At 45.1% G+C, this 16,586-nt stretch overlaps 1 protein-coding gene across 2 annotated transcripts in view; it reads left to right on the forward strand.

Annotated features, from left to right (window-relative positions):
* The first annotated feature begins 1,716 nt into the window (after positions 1-1,716).
* The window catches only part of RBM47 (RNA binding motif protein 47), an 80,425-nt gene continuing 65,555 nt past the window's right edge, over positions 1,717-16,586 (forward strand). For both annotated transcript variants that reach the window (XM_057407549.1, XM_057407550.1), the window contains exon 1: positions 1,717-1,870. In XM_057407549.1, the coding sequence (XP_057263532.1) occupies positions 1,842-1,870 (29 nt within the window). In that variant the 5' untranslated portion in view covers positions 1,717-1,841. The remainder of the gene's footprint in view (positions 1,871-16,586) is intronic.

The following is a 16,586-nucleotide window of genomic DNA, read 5'->3' on the forward strand; positions in this document are numbered from 1 at the left end:
TGAAATTAGGAAGAATTATGAAGAATTAATTTCTGTCAGTAGCTTTAACTTCCAATATTATTTGTTCTTGTAAGATTTAACTTGCAGGACTGCTAATCTACTGTTTGCTGGGGGCTTGCTTTGTTCTGCTATCCTAGATGAAGATCCTCCATCTAGTCATCAATTACAGCTGTTAAGGGGAGGAACGAATCAGTTGCAGGAACGTCCTGTACAGGGAAACAAATACTGATCTTTAGATCACTACTGGTGGTAAATGTTATGCTGTTAAGTATTTGCATATGCGTGATGAAACATTGACTGTATTAAACTTCCCAGAAAAGAAAGAACTGCATTTGAGCAAAAGTGACTGAAGGGAGAAGCTGAAACCTGGTTGTTTTGGGTTTTTTTACTTTTTTTTTTTTTTCCTGTTGCATGACAATGCGAGCAGGAATTACTACTTACAGCAAAAAAAAATATCTGCTGGTGTGTGCTTCCTGTTCCAGTTTGTTTAGTCACAAGTCTGAATTACATCTCTCTGTTGGTTGGCTTCATTTACTATAAACAGGTCTTGTGCTTTGTTTCAATACATCAAAGCCCATAGCCAGGCACAGACAGGTAATGTAAAAGGGGGGTGAGAAAGTTTACAGTCTTGCTTCGTTGTTTCTTTAAGAGTTCCAGACAACGGTCAGAGGGATCACCTGGAGGTTAAAACAAGGCTTGGCTGCTCTTTATTTTTGGGGGTTTGTTTTGTTTTCGGTTTGGGGTTTTTGTTTTTGGGTTTTTTTTGTTTGTTTGTTTGTTTGTTTCTTTTGTAAGAAACTGGTTTCTCTTTTGTTCCTTTTTTAGAAACCACGTGTAACTTTAGGTCAGAAAAGAGTAAAATGTGGCACTTTTTTAACCAGCGGTACCGCTGCTTTGGGGTGACCGGATCAGGCAAAGGTGTAGGCTTCTCTCCCTGCTATGCTGATGCCGGCGATGCTGTCCTTCAGGTGAGTACTAGCCGTTTATTTCCTTTTCAAATCTCCATCTACCTGGAGGATACAGACGGCTGATGACTGACACTGCCAAAAAAAACTCATCAAAAGCTAAGGATGGTTAAAGGTTTAGCCTTTTAAAGATAAAAGGGAATCATTCCCTCCCATAGCATTTTTAGTAAAGCTGTTCTAAAAGTTTGTTTCCTCCCAGCCTCTGCATCTCTCCAGGTTTCCTCCTCTCTTTTCTTCCTTTCGTCCTTTTTTTTTTATCTGCCCTCTTAAAACAACAAGAATGCTGCACTGGCCCGCAGCCAGCCGAGACTCAGCGAGCAGGGTAAAATTTCAGTTCAGATTTACGGGAAGGTGTTGGGAGTAAAAATCTGGTTTGGTGAGTTTAAGGCGGGGAGTAGACAAGAGACAACCTTGCTACTGTGAGTGAGGAGAGAAAGGGAGGAGGAAGGGGAGGGGGCTTAAAAAAACCCCACCCAGGCTGGGGATTACAGACCGATTTTCCCCCCTGTCCGAGTTTCTGAGCGTGTTCCTGAGCTCCTGCAGCCTTATCGAGTTTGCAGACAGAAAGTCGGGTCTAAGAGTGGAAGAAGAGCAGCGCGGTGGTGCCGGCGAGGAGCTCAGCGCCCTGGAATGTCGACTTAGGGCAGGGGCTTTAGTTTAGCTGGTGCTAATTGCAGGTTTCAGTGGTCAAAAACTCGGGGTGGGGGGGGTGGGGGTGGAGTAGGAAAAAAAGCAAACAGCCAAGAGAGGGGGTTAAGGCTCGGGAGAGCTGTTGCTCCAAGCAGCAGTGTGAGGAGTTGCTCAACTCTCCTTCAGCAGAGCGGTAGAAAGGAAAATGCATTAGGTTGCTGCCCCGAAACGTTGCCGCTGCTGCGAATGGTGCTGGGCGCTGAGGTGGGCTCCAGGTAGGTGCTGCCGCATTTCAGTTTGCTCTACTCTTCCTCTGTCTTTACCTGAGGCTTCACTCTCCTGTGACTGAGCTGACAATGTAAGAGGACACATGTGCCCTCACAAAACGCGTTTAAAAGTATTTCCAGGGGGAAAAGGCAAGCGGAGATGACTGCAGAGATCTTCAGTGAAGTTTTGGTGCCTCTTTCCAAGTGACAGATTTCTGGTGATTCTGAGGAAAGATGACAGATGAGAGACAGAAACGGGTATTAAAAAGTGAGACGTGAACTGAGAATTTTAAATTAAAAGATGTGTGTTTCTCCATGTGAAAGAAAAACCACAGTGCGACGTGCCTAATGTCTTTGGAGTAAATTTTGGAAGGACTGGTTTGTTTGTATGGCTGTTTCTTCTTTTTCAACATTTAAAATGCTGTAGTTTGTGCAGAAGGAGGAGCAGTGGCACAAGTGACAGGGAGGTGACAACACGGCTCCGAGATAGGCTGCTGTCTGCCAGTCTGTTATAGGTATTAGCATATGAATGGGATCTTATCTGGGAAGAATTTCTGATGGCCGTTTAGAATACATGTATCAATCAGAAGGTCAAGCGTCTTCTTCACTCTGAGATATGTGATTAGATGAGAAATTCCAGGGACTCCTTATTCATCTTAAAAGAAATAGATGTTGGTTTGGATTTTTGTTTTTAGAGGGAAAGGTACACAGCTCATTTCTTCTTAGGAATTTAAAACAAAACTTTGAGCTAAAGCCAAAGTATTATGACAATTAAAGATTGGCTGGGACCTAACAGATAGCAAAACCCCTCCTGAATGTTATCAGCAAAACGGGGCTGACCTGGCAGAGGGCAAAACCGTACTGCCGGGATGAAGCCAGCTGCCTGAGGCTAACACAGACGGACCATTGGTGCATTTGTGTGCCTCCTAGACCTCGCAAACGGTAACTCGGGCAAGCCCGCAATTACTCGTTACCAGCCGGGCCGAGCTCACATGCCGCGGGAGAGAACCAGCAGCCTTTCGCAAGAGAGGAGGCACCGCGCGGCCGGGCGCAGGCCGGGTGCCAGGGGAATTGCCGGCGGGCCGCACGCCCAGCCCGCCGCAGGTGCCAGGCCGCGGCGGTGAGAGGTCGCCCGCCGTGTTAAGCAGAGCCTGGTATACAGCTGGAGAGCTGGAAGGCAACATGTGCCCTCGGGGAGGGAGCGGAGATAGCGCCGGGAGTACGCCGCCGTTTGGTGTCCGACAGGCTTCTAGCATGGGTGCTAAAGGGTAACAGACTGCTGTCTGTGAGATGAATGAAGAGGCAAACACTTCTCTTGCGCATTCGTTCTCTCTCCCCCCCACTTTCCTGCGTTATTCTGTCCTGGGGAGGTTGCTCTCCGGGCTTGTTTTAAAGCTGTGCATCGCACCCGGAGCTAAGGGCAGGTGCTCCCACCTCACCTCCCTGCCCATGGAAACCCCAGCTCCCTCCCCTGCTTTCGGGTACCACCTCTTTGAGACGCAGACTTCTGGCCCTAGGTGTTGTTAGGGAAATAGTTAGAGCTGGCTGGCATATAAATACAGTTGCTGGTTATTTCTGTGTTCCTGTGGCAGCCTGTGGTGTGAAATCTTTGAAATTTTCGAAGGTAATGTGCTGCCTTCGATACATGAGATTAGAAAAACATTGAAAACTTGGACTAGAAGTATTTAATGTAAGCAGCGGAGATGGCAGAGCCTTCAGGCAATACTGCTTCAGTGGCTGTTTGGTCTGAAACCTTGATCTTGCGCAGCCACAGGCTGCTATCATCAGGGCTCTTCTTCTGGGGCTGCCCAACTTTCAGGGCCTTGGCTTCCTCACATGCTACCACTGTGAAATGCTACACTATCTTCTGCAACAGCTGTGAGAGCACCTGACAGAAGGTAGGGAGGTTTGCTTTTGCTTATTAGGGTACATCTTTTCCACTGTCAGCTGTTTTCCCCTGTGAAAATTAAGGCCACTTGGGTAACAAGCTGGAAATGATGATTTTTTGGTAGCTGATTAAAAATATGTAATCCCAGAAACATAGGTGGCAATTCTTACTTCAACCATTACAGACCTATTACTGCCTCTGTCAACCAGAAATTGATTTTTATGGTTTTAAGTGTATATTAAAATCCTATTCATGGAGTTAGCAGTGACATATTCAAAATTTATTAATATCCTACAGCTAGAGAAGATGATCCAGGGGTTACTCTGGAGTGGGCATGAAAGCACCTGTTGGTTTACCATATGAGCTCACAGCACTGTTAGAGCAGCAAACTCCAGCAGATGTTATACTACACTTACAGGTGAAGCAATAATATAATCTTGGCTTTTTCATTCAAACCACTGGCCCCAATCGTCCATGCATGGTTTCCCAGAACAACATTGCTCTGATTTTTTGAGGAAGTTAATCGGGGAAAATATGTGCTCTTTGTGAAGAAATGTTGCCAGATTCTGTTCCTGTTGAATACAAGAAATTAGTGACTTGGATGATCGTAAAGATCGAGTTTGCTTTGTAGCAAGGAAGCAGATCTGACAGACTAACTACGAGGAATTACCTCTATGTCTGTGTATGGGTGTATATAGTTGCCTCTTCTGTCAGGAACTTGAGATCTCCAAATTACCAACAACTTAACCCCGCAAATCCTTCCTTATATTCAAGCAGTAGCTGAGTCACTTTGAAATTTGTTTTATATGGGGATTTTTAGGTGCAATTTTCAAGGTCATAAAATGGATCCTGTGAGCAGGATATTTTTGGGTGCTGCTTTAGCAGAAGGAAGGACTCTGACCTTTGTCTTTCCAGTAAGAGGCTTAAAATAATATTTCTGCTATTGTAAATTTTTTGGTTTTCAATAAAATGCTTCTGGTACACCCAGCTCTTGCCAAGATCAGGAGCATCTCAGTAGCCTTGATGAGACAATGCAGGCTTTGTATAGCTATGGGTGGTAGGGTTTTGGTGACACAGTAAACTCAACAGAGCAAAACAATTTCTTAGCAACTGCAAAGCTGACTACCTGATATTTGAGGGCATTTTTGTCCTTTCCAGTCTTTCATTTGCTATGATCACAAGCAAGATTCCATTCAAAAAGAAGAGAGAGGGTTTTGATATTTTAAGAGTGTGTTTTAAAAAGCATACTTAGAGTCTGGATGTTATCTTTTACCTAACTAGGTCATAAAGCTGAGACTAAGCACAGATGGGCTTATTTGGCACAAGAGGGAAAGAAACTACAAATGCATTAGAATCCTTGACAAAGAATCAAGACAGTGGTAACTTTCATCTGTGTCCAAAGGGCTCATGGCTTAACCAGTCACTGACACCTGGAATGCTGTCTGTCCTATTTGCCAGTGTTGGGGCCACTGGGAGATTTACTCTTGAAAAGCACCACCCCAAGTGATGTAGCTCAGGGTTTGCATTCATATTTTGGCCTTTTGAGTACTCAATGGGTGTGCTTGAGTTCTACCCTTGAAATAAACTGAAATTTGTATTTCTGTCTTTCATCAGAGAAACTTGGTAAGATCCACTACAACAGGGTGTAGGTTCAACCTCAGCAAGTTGAGTTCTTGGTATCATTAAAGAGATCATTAATACTGCACTGTCATAGACCTGGGATCCCTGACCTGGGTGTTGCTGCTGTGCATGTACTTGCTCCAGAGGTGGAGTAAAAGGACTGTCAGCACCATGTGGAGTTTATGCATGAAATACCTGGCAAGAAGCAAGAGATGGGTCAGACACAGGGTGGAGGATAAGCAAATGGTCAGCTGGGTAGAGAGCAAGCACAACACGCTGGCAGCCTGGCCATTTCAGCAGCAAGGGAGAGATTTTAAAAGGAATTTAGGAGAGACGAGCAAAGCTTCTCTGCAGTTGTGACCAGGGAAATAATCCCAGGGAGGAATTACAAGGGCAAACAGGAAGATACTTGATGAAGTGGGTGTTCAAAAGCTGCAAAAGGCACCCATTTGCCATTGAACTCATCCTGCCTGCACAAGTGCTGTGTATAAGGACACCTTTCATTTTATTTGTTAGAGAATGGAGCGGTGGTGAACAGAAGAACAAAAATGAGTGGCACACTCAAAGCATCAGGCTATGAGAATTGCCCCTGTAATAGTATTTGGAAGATGAAACATCAGATCAAGACTGCAATTATGAAAGCAGAGAAAAGTTTATCTCAATTGCGGAGCTAACGTAAGGGCGAGACCCCAGAGAACTGTTTTAGCTATGAGGGCAGATAGAATAGGCAATGTCTTCAATGTGTAAGCAAAAAGCATCAACTTAGCTGTACCTTAAAACCAAGGCTGCTCAAATAAGACCTGTGCCCTGCCTGCAAGAAGAATGGTTATTGACACTGTAGAAAGGAGAGAAAAAAGATTTGGGGTATCTTTTGAGAGTGGGGATATTAGGGACCCTGCTTTACCCACATTGAGCTGGAAGGGATGGCTAGGGTCTCAGCAGAGAGTCTTTCAGAAGTTAGTAGAAAAAGTGGGTGAGGGGCATTGGCTGGCTGGGTATTATGGGAAAGCAAATTGAAGGAAATTGAAGTAGAGGGAGAATTTGCAATTTAACTTTGTAGAAAGACCAGAGTTAAAAGCAAAAGAGAAGTCATCAGGGTTGATGGAGTGGAAATAGAAAAAAGGCTGAATGGTGGGACAAAATGGGGGAGGCTAATGGACAGTGCTGAATGGGACCACTTGAAAGTTAGTGCAGGGAAAATTCAGCTGTAAAGAGCCTGGAGTCTGAGCAGTGCATGCCACATAAATGGTCTTTTTTAATGAGTAAAAGTAAAGGATCATGACAGCAGAGGAAGGGAATAGGTGAGATGGACACAGCATGACAAGGGAGTGATATGGGTCATCAGCAGAAATCAGCAACAGTGAGAAGAGAAAATTGGAGAATAAAAACCAGAGCAGGAGGGTGATGGACTTCCATGGAGGTGAGGTGTCTGTAGGGCTGGGAAGGGAGTAAATGAGAAATAAGAGATCCTTGTAAAGAGGAGGAGGAAGAGGGAGAAAGAGGGGAAAAGATCAGCTCACTGAGTACAGTCTGATCTCAGGGAACATCTGAAACAGAGATGTTCCATTAAGGCTTGAAAGCCTTGCTGCTGAAACACAAGGTTTCAGGACCTGGATGGAGGGAAGTATGAAGAGACTGTGGCTAGCTGATGTCTTTAAAGGTGCAGCATGTGCTGGAGTGAGAAACAGGGCATGAAGACCGGGCAGCGTGCAGGGTGCGACTGTAGGAGCTCTCATGTTTGGGGAGGGAGGAAGAGTCAGAGTTCGGGTTAAAAAAGGCATGACAGGCAATGAGGGAAGGTAGAGTCAAGCACGAATGTGCACGCAGGGACATGTCCTCTAGATGCTTTTACAACAAAAGAATACGTTCAGCTCACTGTAATAAAATACATTATTAACATGACTTTAGGCCATGTCCACGTCATGTGCATGCTTCTGGCAGTGAAATTTCTGTTGGCTGTGGATGCTGCAATTTCACCAGAGTTCATGCACTGGTACCCACATCCTAATGTGAGTGCTAGTCCTCACAGGGAGCATTTCACTGTCACTAGTATTAAATATAGCACTAATAAGGTTCCTGAAGCTCACAGGAGCGTAGTCACAGGTAAAGCTGCAAGTAGAGGTAGATTTAATGGGTGCATGTATTCAAAATTTTGAGATTGCAGTACAGTCTGTGGCTCTTGAAAACTGATTCTGTCCTTGGGTTCTTGGCCTTCTGAAGCAGGCAAGGAAAGACCCAACTTAACGACTTTCTGAGTTCCCACATCAGTGGATGGGAAGATGGAGGTGGCTTAGGTTGGACTAAGGAGAACTGAGCATGCCTTTTGTTGCTGCCATATGTGGTGTCTTATTCAGTGTTTACAAAATAAACAGGGTGAGGAGATGCTGTTGCTGAGGTTGTCTGCTCACCCTGAACACCCAGGGCTCACCCAGGTGTACCCAGAGATGCTCCACAACCCCAGAACCCAGGAGCAAGCTTCAACCTGGGCACGGTCCAAACAGGACATGGTTGTCCTGCAAGGGAGCAAAAAAACGTGATTTTCATAGAAGCTGATTGTACTGAGTAATAATAAATGAAAAGGCTTCTACATGCTGAAGCCCCAGGTCTCATCTTACCTGTGTGAGTCACAGGTCAGACTATATGTGCGCACAATAAATCTTTCCAAGCACCACAGGGGGTATCACTGGGGAGGGTGCTCTGCCTCCCAGTGGTGTGTGTGTAATCAGTGGGAACATGGTCTGAGATCGGCAGTGGGTCCTGAACACATTTCTGGCTGCTCTGCTCTTTTCTGCCTTGTAACATGCCAGTGTATAACCCCCTAGAGCCTTCCTGGTATTAGGTGGTCATTTCTCTAACCTGCGTTTTACCACAGGTCTTTGCAGGTCCTTATTTAAGGTGCCAAGATCAGAGACCATGTCTTCCCATGGTCAATTTTTATTTCTCTTGAAAATGCTTGTTTTCTGCAGGTATTTGTCTGCAAGCTTACATTCCTGGTAAGCAGCAAGACAGACTGAGAAACAATTTTAGTTTTTTACTGTCTGCTGCCCTTAAGAGTCTAAGTAAGAAAATACCTGTTAAAATTCCTGTGCAAATTCCTGGCCATTCTCATGGCCACCTGCCTCAGTAAAGTTATCAGCTTACTGCCTGGTTGATATATGGGGCACTATATAAAAGCTACAGCTCTGAGGCATGTGGAATGAACTGCCAGAAGCTCTGAGTAGGTGCAGTTAAGTATTGCTAAACTGGAGGCACTGGTGGCCTTAGTTGTTGGCTTTCTCATGAGAATGAGAAAAGCCAAGGGCAAGAGGCTGTTTCATTCACAGAGCACTTCCAGGGCTTTTCTTCTGTCTGTCTACAGCATTATCTGAAGTTTTAACTGTGGCTTTTTGATTCCTGTTATCTCCCAAATGTGGGTTTGTGGTGGTACACCAGCTGGAAGAGAGGCACCATCAAACCACAGCAGGGGTTTGAGAGGTGTGTTACCTGCAATCTTGCTAACCCCTGGGCTGTGGAGTTGCTGTGAGCAGGCTCTTGGCACTGTTGTGGTGTCCATCTCATCAGTAAAGCAATTCAGCAGAGGGATGAGCCTGTTTGACCAGCCCCAGCTTGTGGCTTTCATGAGGAGGTTGAAATTTGAGACAGATCCTGGCATTTTCATCTGTAGATCACGGAGCTTAAAAAAAAAAACAAGGGGAAGTATATTATTTATATTTGTGTATTTTTTTAAAATAAATAAATATTTATATTTTTATTTTATATTTTGATACGTTATTGCACTCCTTGTCCAACTAGTAGCCTTTCTTCTACACTGATGTCAGTCATCACTGACCTGAGTGAAGTGAGTAGAAGAGGTCTGTACTTCTAAAGGGGAGAAAACAAGACTTTGGTTAAGTTTATTTGCAGCTGTTTGGGCAATACCTTATTGCTTCTAAACAGCTGTAAGCTTCTCTGTATATACACAACATGTATCAACACAAATCGGTCTCAATGCTGGATTTTTAATTCCCAAAGCACTGTTAATCATCTGTCAGCGTTTAATTACCATCTTTGTCTCTGGTTTGGAGGGATGATCTAGATGGGATCATTTTCCTTCACTGTGCACTGTGCCATAGCTTCCCCACCAATAGATAGGAAACACATCTTATTTTCTCTCCCTTGTGAAACTGTAAGAATGCACTCTTGAGGAGTGCCGCAGGAGATGGGCTGTTAAAGAATACAGAGGTGTATGCAAGATATACGTATCTTGAATCTCTCCCTCTTTATATTTTCCAACAGACACAAGAGTTCTTTCTAAATAAATGTTATGTAAAAATATGGGGTCTCCAAGGAAACGTAAAGCAAAACTGCTGATACTGCAATCTGCTTACCTGTGGGCAGTGAATAAACTTAGTTTTATGAAAAATGCCATGTATCTGTAAGCCTGCAAGGTTAGATTTGCAAGAAGGTTTCATACTGGTAATAGTGAAAATCAGTTAAAGACCACAGCTTTTTGTGAATACTTTGGGTACCCAAGGTACAGACTGCACGGGGAGTTTTGAGGTGGGTGTGAGTTTATAGTATCCTTGGACACATACTCATGTTTTTAATGTGTAGGCAACTGTATGTTCTTTTCTCATACTCCAGAGTAATCAGAGAGGATCCTGCTGCGGTTTGTGAGCTGTAAGTATGCTCCCATAAGGCAGATAAAAGACTATCTGCACCCATGCATATATCCATATCCTAAGAATACCCGAAACGGGTTGGAAAAACCCTTTCCAGAGCTAAGGCCAGTGCAAAGAGGGTTAGAAGATAGTAATTGTTGGGCTAGTTTTTTTCTGAGTTCTGGGTTCAAAAAATACTTGGCCAAAACCACAGGATGAAAGCTCCTTGGTGGCTGGACTCCATCCACACGTTGCAATAGGGCAAGCAGCACGCAGTGCCTGCTCACTGCTTCCCCATCCTACGATGTCTGCCTTCATCTTCCAGTACAGGTGTCAGTTTCTGGGGCTTCCAAGCTCTCCAGTTGCTCTGCCTGTGTCCATCAGTGAGTTTGGGTCTGCAGCTGAGGATCCTGGAGCAGGATGCATATTTGCAAAGATGCGAAGTGATGGGCTGCTGAGCAAAGGGTCTGTGGAGCACCAGGGCATACACAAGGCAGTTCAGAGTGCAACATAGCTGAATGCAGAATTAATGGTACCAATGGCAGAAGAGGTGAACTCCCTCCCTCCAACATCTGGAGCTCAGAATGATATGCAGAGTGAAGGAAACAGGTTTTCATTTTCATTGCGTTTCTACATTATTCAAATCTGGGTTCCAGCCGCAATGCCAAAATGCAGGAAGGGCTTAGCTTCTGCCTTTCCTCTGACAAGGGGGCACTACCTCTGTGTCTTCTAAAACAAGTACTGTAACATGAACAATGTTGAAATGAGCAGCATTTTATTACTCCTTCCAAAGATCCAAACCCTTTCTCTCACATTTCCTCTTTGTCTAATCTTATCTGTTTCATTTTGCAACCCTTGCTGTGCTTCCCTATTTCCAAATCAAAGTAGAATCTTTCTGCAAAAAATCTGAAAGCTGCACTCATTTTGAAATGCATCCTGTTTTAAACAAAGAGCATCCACTGGTGGTTAACTCATGGGTTTGTTAATCCTTACCTGCAAAGTAACCAGTGCCAAAATCATTGCATTCTTAAAGCTCTTGCAAAAGTCAATCGCAGTTAAACAAAGGTTTCTTCTGAGTTCACACATACGTATATGTGCAACAGGGTGTAGAACAGGCCAGGCAAGAAACAAAAAGTGTTCAAATGACTGGTTTTGCAGGAAAGGCGCCAGTATAAAACTTAGGAAGCCTGGGTTCGTGTCTCTGCCTTGCCACAGAAAATGGCTTGGATGAGTTAACAACAGTGATGTGAAGTGGGTTGTTTCTGGTTGCTGTGAATGCCTGTTTTGTGGTTACTGGTCTCTGCTGGTATAGCTGAACACCCTATTGGGTTGTGGTGTTTTGCAGCAGGATCTGCTACAGCTGGTCTTTGGAGAGTTATAGCAAATCTCAGGGTTTTCTGTGTGTTTGGCTTATGCCGCTGTTTTGAGAGGGTTGGGCAGCTGTGCATGGGCAGTTGTGCTGCGAGAGCGCCAGGGAGGGATGAGGGAAGGTGTTTATCAGCTGGACACCTAACCCAAACCTTTGGCAGCCGCTGCGCTCCCTGCTTCAGCTTCTTTTCCTACACCATCCTCAGCATCACCTCAGCCCTGAGGTAAGGGGACCTTTGTGAGGTGCTGCTGGTTGCTGGTGCTATGTAGGTCTTTGTAATCACCAGTGATGCAAGCCACCAAGGCAGGGTGGAGGATTGCCCAGCAGGTTACATTTTGTGCTCCACTGTGCCCCTGTGAAGTGACAGCAGGTGAGCGGTGCTTGCTGTGAAACCCCAGGGCTGTGGGAGACCTGGGAGTCCCCAGGGTGCTGGTTGTGACAAGTTTCTGCTTCAGATCACTGCTTTTGGAAAAGCAGTTTGAAAAGCGCTGCTGAACAGTCTATAGCTTTAGTATTGATAAATAGGTGCAACTGTTGTACCCCACTTCAGAAAATACTGTGCATGCAATATAACCTGTGGAGATCCGGGACTGTAACTGCTCCCTGTGCATGGAACTTTGCAACCCAAAGTTCCCATTGTAAAAGCAGATGTAAAAAGAAGAAGACAGAGCACCTTTGGCGATAAGGATGCCCTGCATTTTCTAGTAGGAGACTATTTTCATTTGGTTGTAATTTTACTTAGCTTTAAGTCCCTGGATTGAAACACTGCATGGCAAAACATTTCAGTCCCTGACTGAAACGCTGCATTCGCCTGGATAGAGGCCAGAGAGTCACTTAACCTAAAACGATTCAACCTTTTCTCAAAATCAATGTTAGAGAGCTTTCATTTTTTTCCCCCAATTTTTTCAACTTCTTCCTAGGGCAGTGACTTGACCTTTAGCAGGGAAGTGCCCCTTGCCCAGAGGTATCCAGGTTTAAGCCTTTGAAGACTGCAGTTTTCACGTGTTTAGTGGAAACTTCAACTTTCAATATCCAAGTCCCAGAAACCACTGTTCATACTGCATATGCTCCAGCCCGCGTGAGACTTCAGTTGCAGGTCTGGTATGGGGCTGCTAGGCTCTCTGACCCTGAATTCAGGAGCAGCGTGTAGGGTGTCTAAAAATAAAGGAAGCAAAGAAACAGGTACTGGGGCTTGGGAGCTGCAAACAGAAGGTCAAGTCTAGGAGCAAGGGAAAGAAGAGAGAGAAGAGAGGCAAGGAGGTAGGAGAGGGAAGACAATTGTTTGCCTGGAAAGCTGATGGGGAGTCAGAATGATGGAACAAGGGATTTGAGGGGATAACAGCACATTTAGGAGAAGGGTCTGATGTGCTGGGGCTGCAAACAGAGCCAGCCAGGCTGGGGGATTTGGCATGAGAGGTAGTAACCAGAGGAGGATGAAGTGTGAGGCTGGGGTACTGGTATTGGACAAGGGCAGGTAGGGCGATGGAGCAGGTCATCCAAGGAGCCTGGACCAAACCCGAGCTGGACCTCTTGGGGATGAGAATCCAGGGCTTTTTCTGGAGCTTCCTTTCCCTTGGGAAGCTGGAATGAGTCCCCCTTTCAGTCTTCTTTCCTTTTTTGCTGCTGCTGCCAGTAAATGCGGGCTGAGCTGCTGCCCTCCTTCTGTGATTTACTCAGTTACTTCGTGGAGCAGAAGTTCATGTGGTAAATCTCATGTGCTACCCCTCTGGGTGACACACGCATCAGTAGGATGCCACATGATGGAATTTGGGGTTGTGTTTCATTCTGCATCAACAAAACCCAAAACATACAAGCTTAGGAAACAGTGCATAGATACATCCTCTCAGAAAAAGTATGAAATGTGAAATTCAGATAGTGCCAGATTTACAGTCTGCACAATCCTAATTCAGCTTCTGATGTGTATTATTCTAGTATGATCCTGGTTTTTTGACACATTCAGTACTTCTGAGTCTTTTGTAGGACCCTTGCAACATACCATGTATGAAAAGGAGAGTGGTCAGTGAAGGAGGGTGGTCAGTGAACAATTTACTTGAAATGTAGGGTTTTTTTCCCCTGCTATTCAGAACATTAATGGTTCATGCTCTTACGTTGCTTTGCTCTGAAGAGAGGTCTAGTGCTCTTTGCCTTTCTATGATCTTCATCTCTATAACATTTAAACACAAACGGTAATGAGATAATTTGCACAACAAGCATTTGCTATTTAGTTGCTAAAAAAAAACAGTAGGGCACAGTCTATAAATTAATAAGTTTATCATAGTTTTGACTGTACAGTTCAGGATGCCAGGCACAGGCACAGGTGAGCTTCTTTAGTTAAGGGTGATCTTCACTGAAAAATGTGGTTGAGGGTTAACAAGCTCTAGCTATAGATCTATGTCAAGCTAAGAGATTATTTTGAGTGATCAGAAATAAGCACAGGCGAATAAGTCTGAGTGCAATTTCCACATTTTTTTAACTGATGCAACCACCTTTTTTGCTTCAGAGTGACATTTCATCTAGAAATTTGACCAAACTTTGCAACAAAATTGGGGTAGAGAACCCAGAAATGAAAGGTTTGCCTTGGGACAAAATACATCATCTCTTTGTATTTTTGTACTCCAGCTAACATTATGAGTCAGTCACACTGCCTGCCTGGTGACTCCGTTTTCCAGAAAACTTGGTTTTGCTTAAGATCCATATTTTCAAAATGCATTTCCCAGCAAGTTCACTGGAAGCTCTAAGTTCTCATTGCTTCTGCATGCAAACTGCAGACCAGAAAAAGTTCCCACCCAAAAATAAGGAGCATGCAGTCACTGACCATTTGTACAAAGCTTGGTCTAAATGACTTGGAGAGTGATACTCAGCATCCATATGCTGAGTGAGGGCAGAAGACAGTAACCAAGAGCTTGTTTATCTACCTTAGCTAAGAGTTCCCCTTTCTCACAGTGCATTGGGTGCTGCATCATCTGCGGTGTCTCTGGGACAGTGGTAGGGACAGCAGTCACTGTTGGTGCCTGATCCCAGCTTCTCTGCTGCAACAGGGTCACTCTCTCCACTGTATGGTGGGCAAAGGAGGCCACCATCTTCCCTGAGGGTCTGGAGCAGTGCAGTATCCAAACTGCAGCACCCAAGTTCCAATTATCAGGTGCTCCAGGGGACCTGTGGCACTTCTCAGGGGGAGCAGCACATTGCAGCACTCTCCCATCCATGGGTCTGCAGCAACTCTCTAGACCTGGGCTGTCACTTTCACCTGCTAGAACATGGGGGTGAGGGCTGTAGTACTGCTTGTCAGGTTGGAGGGTACCTAGGGAAAGTACTTTCTGGACTAGAAAGCTTGTCTTGGGGTGCACACCCAGAAGCAAGCAGCTGGGGTACAGAGATGCAAGCTCCCTGACACTGCATAGACAGGAAGCTGCAGGGCCAGAAGGAGAACCCACAAGAGGCATCCTTGCTGTCAATGGCTGATTAGGTTTTGGGCTGGGAAAAGGGAATCCTGGGATGTTGTTTCTATGACATGGCCCATTTCTGTGTTTTATCTACATCCCTGCACGTCTGTGGTAGAAGCTTTTCATGCGTGGCAGTCACCCACACTCTGATTAACACTGTTTTAGCAGCTGGTTTCAGGATAGTTCTGGATGCATCCCTACCTACCATGCATCCTCACTGGTGGACTGGAGAGCTGGTGAGCCTGGCCCAGCATGGCAGGTAGCCTCTTCTACTGACACCGTTGTGGTTGGAATAACAGCCTGTGGAAAAGATAAATGAGGCTGGTGTCATTGGTATGATAAGAAAAGATAGAAGGATAAAAAAGGAAGGCATTATAGAAGACAAATAATGAGGAGAGTGCTGAGGACTGGGTATTACCGCTACTAGGTATCCCAGTGTTAGATATTTACTCTCTTAGAGAGCATGTCCAACACGGCTCTGACCACCACATTATACCTCTTCTAGAGATCTGTTTAATAAATGTGGTTTGTAAAAGCAGGAGTCAAATGTAGCAATACACCCTCTGCTGCTGGAGTGTTGGCTCTCCTTTTCCTGGTGAATGACAATTGCAAGTGATAACTACCTGAAGTTAAGCTGCTTTCAGGTGAAGAACAGGAGATTGGTAATAGACTGAGATGATGGGACTGGGGACTCGGAGGTGCCTACCACACAGTGCTCTCCCTCTGCCTTGGCAGTTTGCTTTCAGACAGGCTAGGACTGAGGCACATCTCTGCAGTGGGCTGCTTCCTCTCCCTTAGAGACATCTCCAAAGCCTTTGTGACCTGAAAGGTGCTGGATCAGAGCCTGAACATCCCAGCCAATGTGAAGCGGCAAAGGTTAGGTTCTTCTAATATATCGTTCTAAAGCAGAAGCAGACAAACTTAAGACGCCTGTTGCACTGGGTACCACAGACACCAGAGGGAAAGGCAGCCCGTGGTCAAGCAGCTTCAAAACCAGAAATGAAGCATGCAGAGCAACCTCCCTCATGTGTAGCAAGTGGCTGAAGAATGAAACCTCCTGTCCTGAGTGGGCTGAAACACAGCAGATCATGCTGCAGCCTTCATTGAGCAAGCCTGAGTTGTGAATATGCTTATGAAAACTAGTAGGTGGATGATTCACAGAGAAAAGGACACACAAAAAAAGCAGTAGGGTTTCTACCATTCTAATAGGGGACACAGCATTTAAACTCTTCTCCTAACCTGGTGTAATAGTGGTATGCCCCCTTTCATGCACCTGCGTCCGTGCTCATTAGTACTTTGCTCTTCTGCAAGATCACTGGCTTTGAGGAGGACCTGCAGAGCATGACAATAGCTTTATTACACTTTCAAAAAGTGCAGGGCTGTCATTATCATTTCTCATCTATTCTTCTGTTCATTTAACAAGACAATCATAGAGAAAGCAAGCAGCTCTCTTCTCATCTTCAAAGCTTTGGTCAGGTCTGCAGCACAGGTGTTGGCTGGCCCATCTGTGTTGGGCAGTTGGTATTTAATTCTTTCTTCTCCCTGTGTTTCCCTCCTCCTTTCCCACACCAGCAAAACTAGGGGTCACTCCAAAGCATCTTGCCAGGAAAAGCTCCTCATATGCTGGCCAGATTTTGCCCATGTAGTCTGTACATACAGTGTGCTGGTACAACATACAGGGAAAACAGTCTGAATTCTGTGTGAGCCATGGAAGCTTGCAGTAGTGATCATCCAGCAGCAGCTCACATTGGCTGTTTAATGGTGG

The sequence above is a fragment of the Pezoporus wallicus genome, unplaced genomic scaffold (assembly GCF_028554395.1).
Source record: "Pezoporus wallicus isolate ANWC-B61680 ecotype Strahan unplaced genomic scaffold, APGP_CSIRO_Pwel_v1 contig_2492, whole genome shotgun sequence".
Classification (NCBI taxonomy): Eukaryota; Metazoa; Chordata; class Aves; order Psittaciformes; family Psittacidae; genus Pezoporus; species Pezoporus wallicus.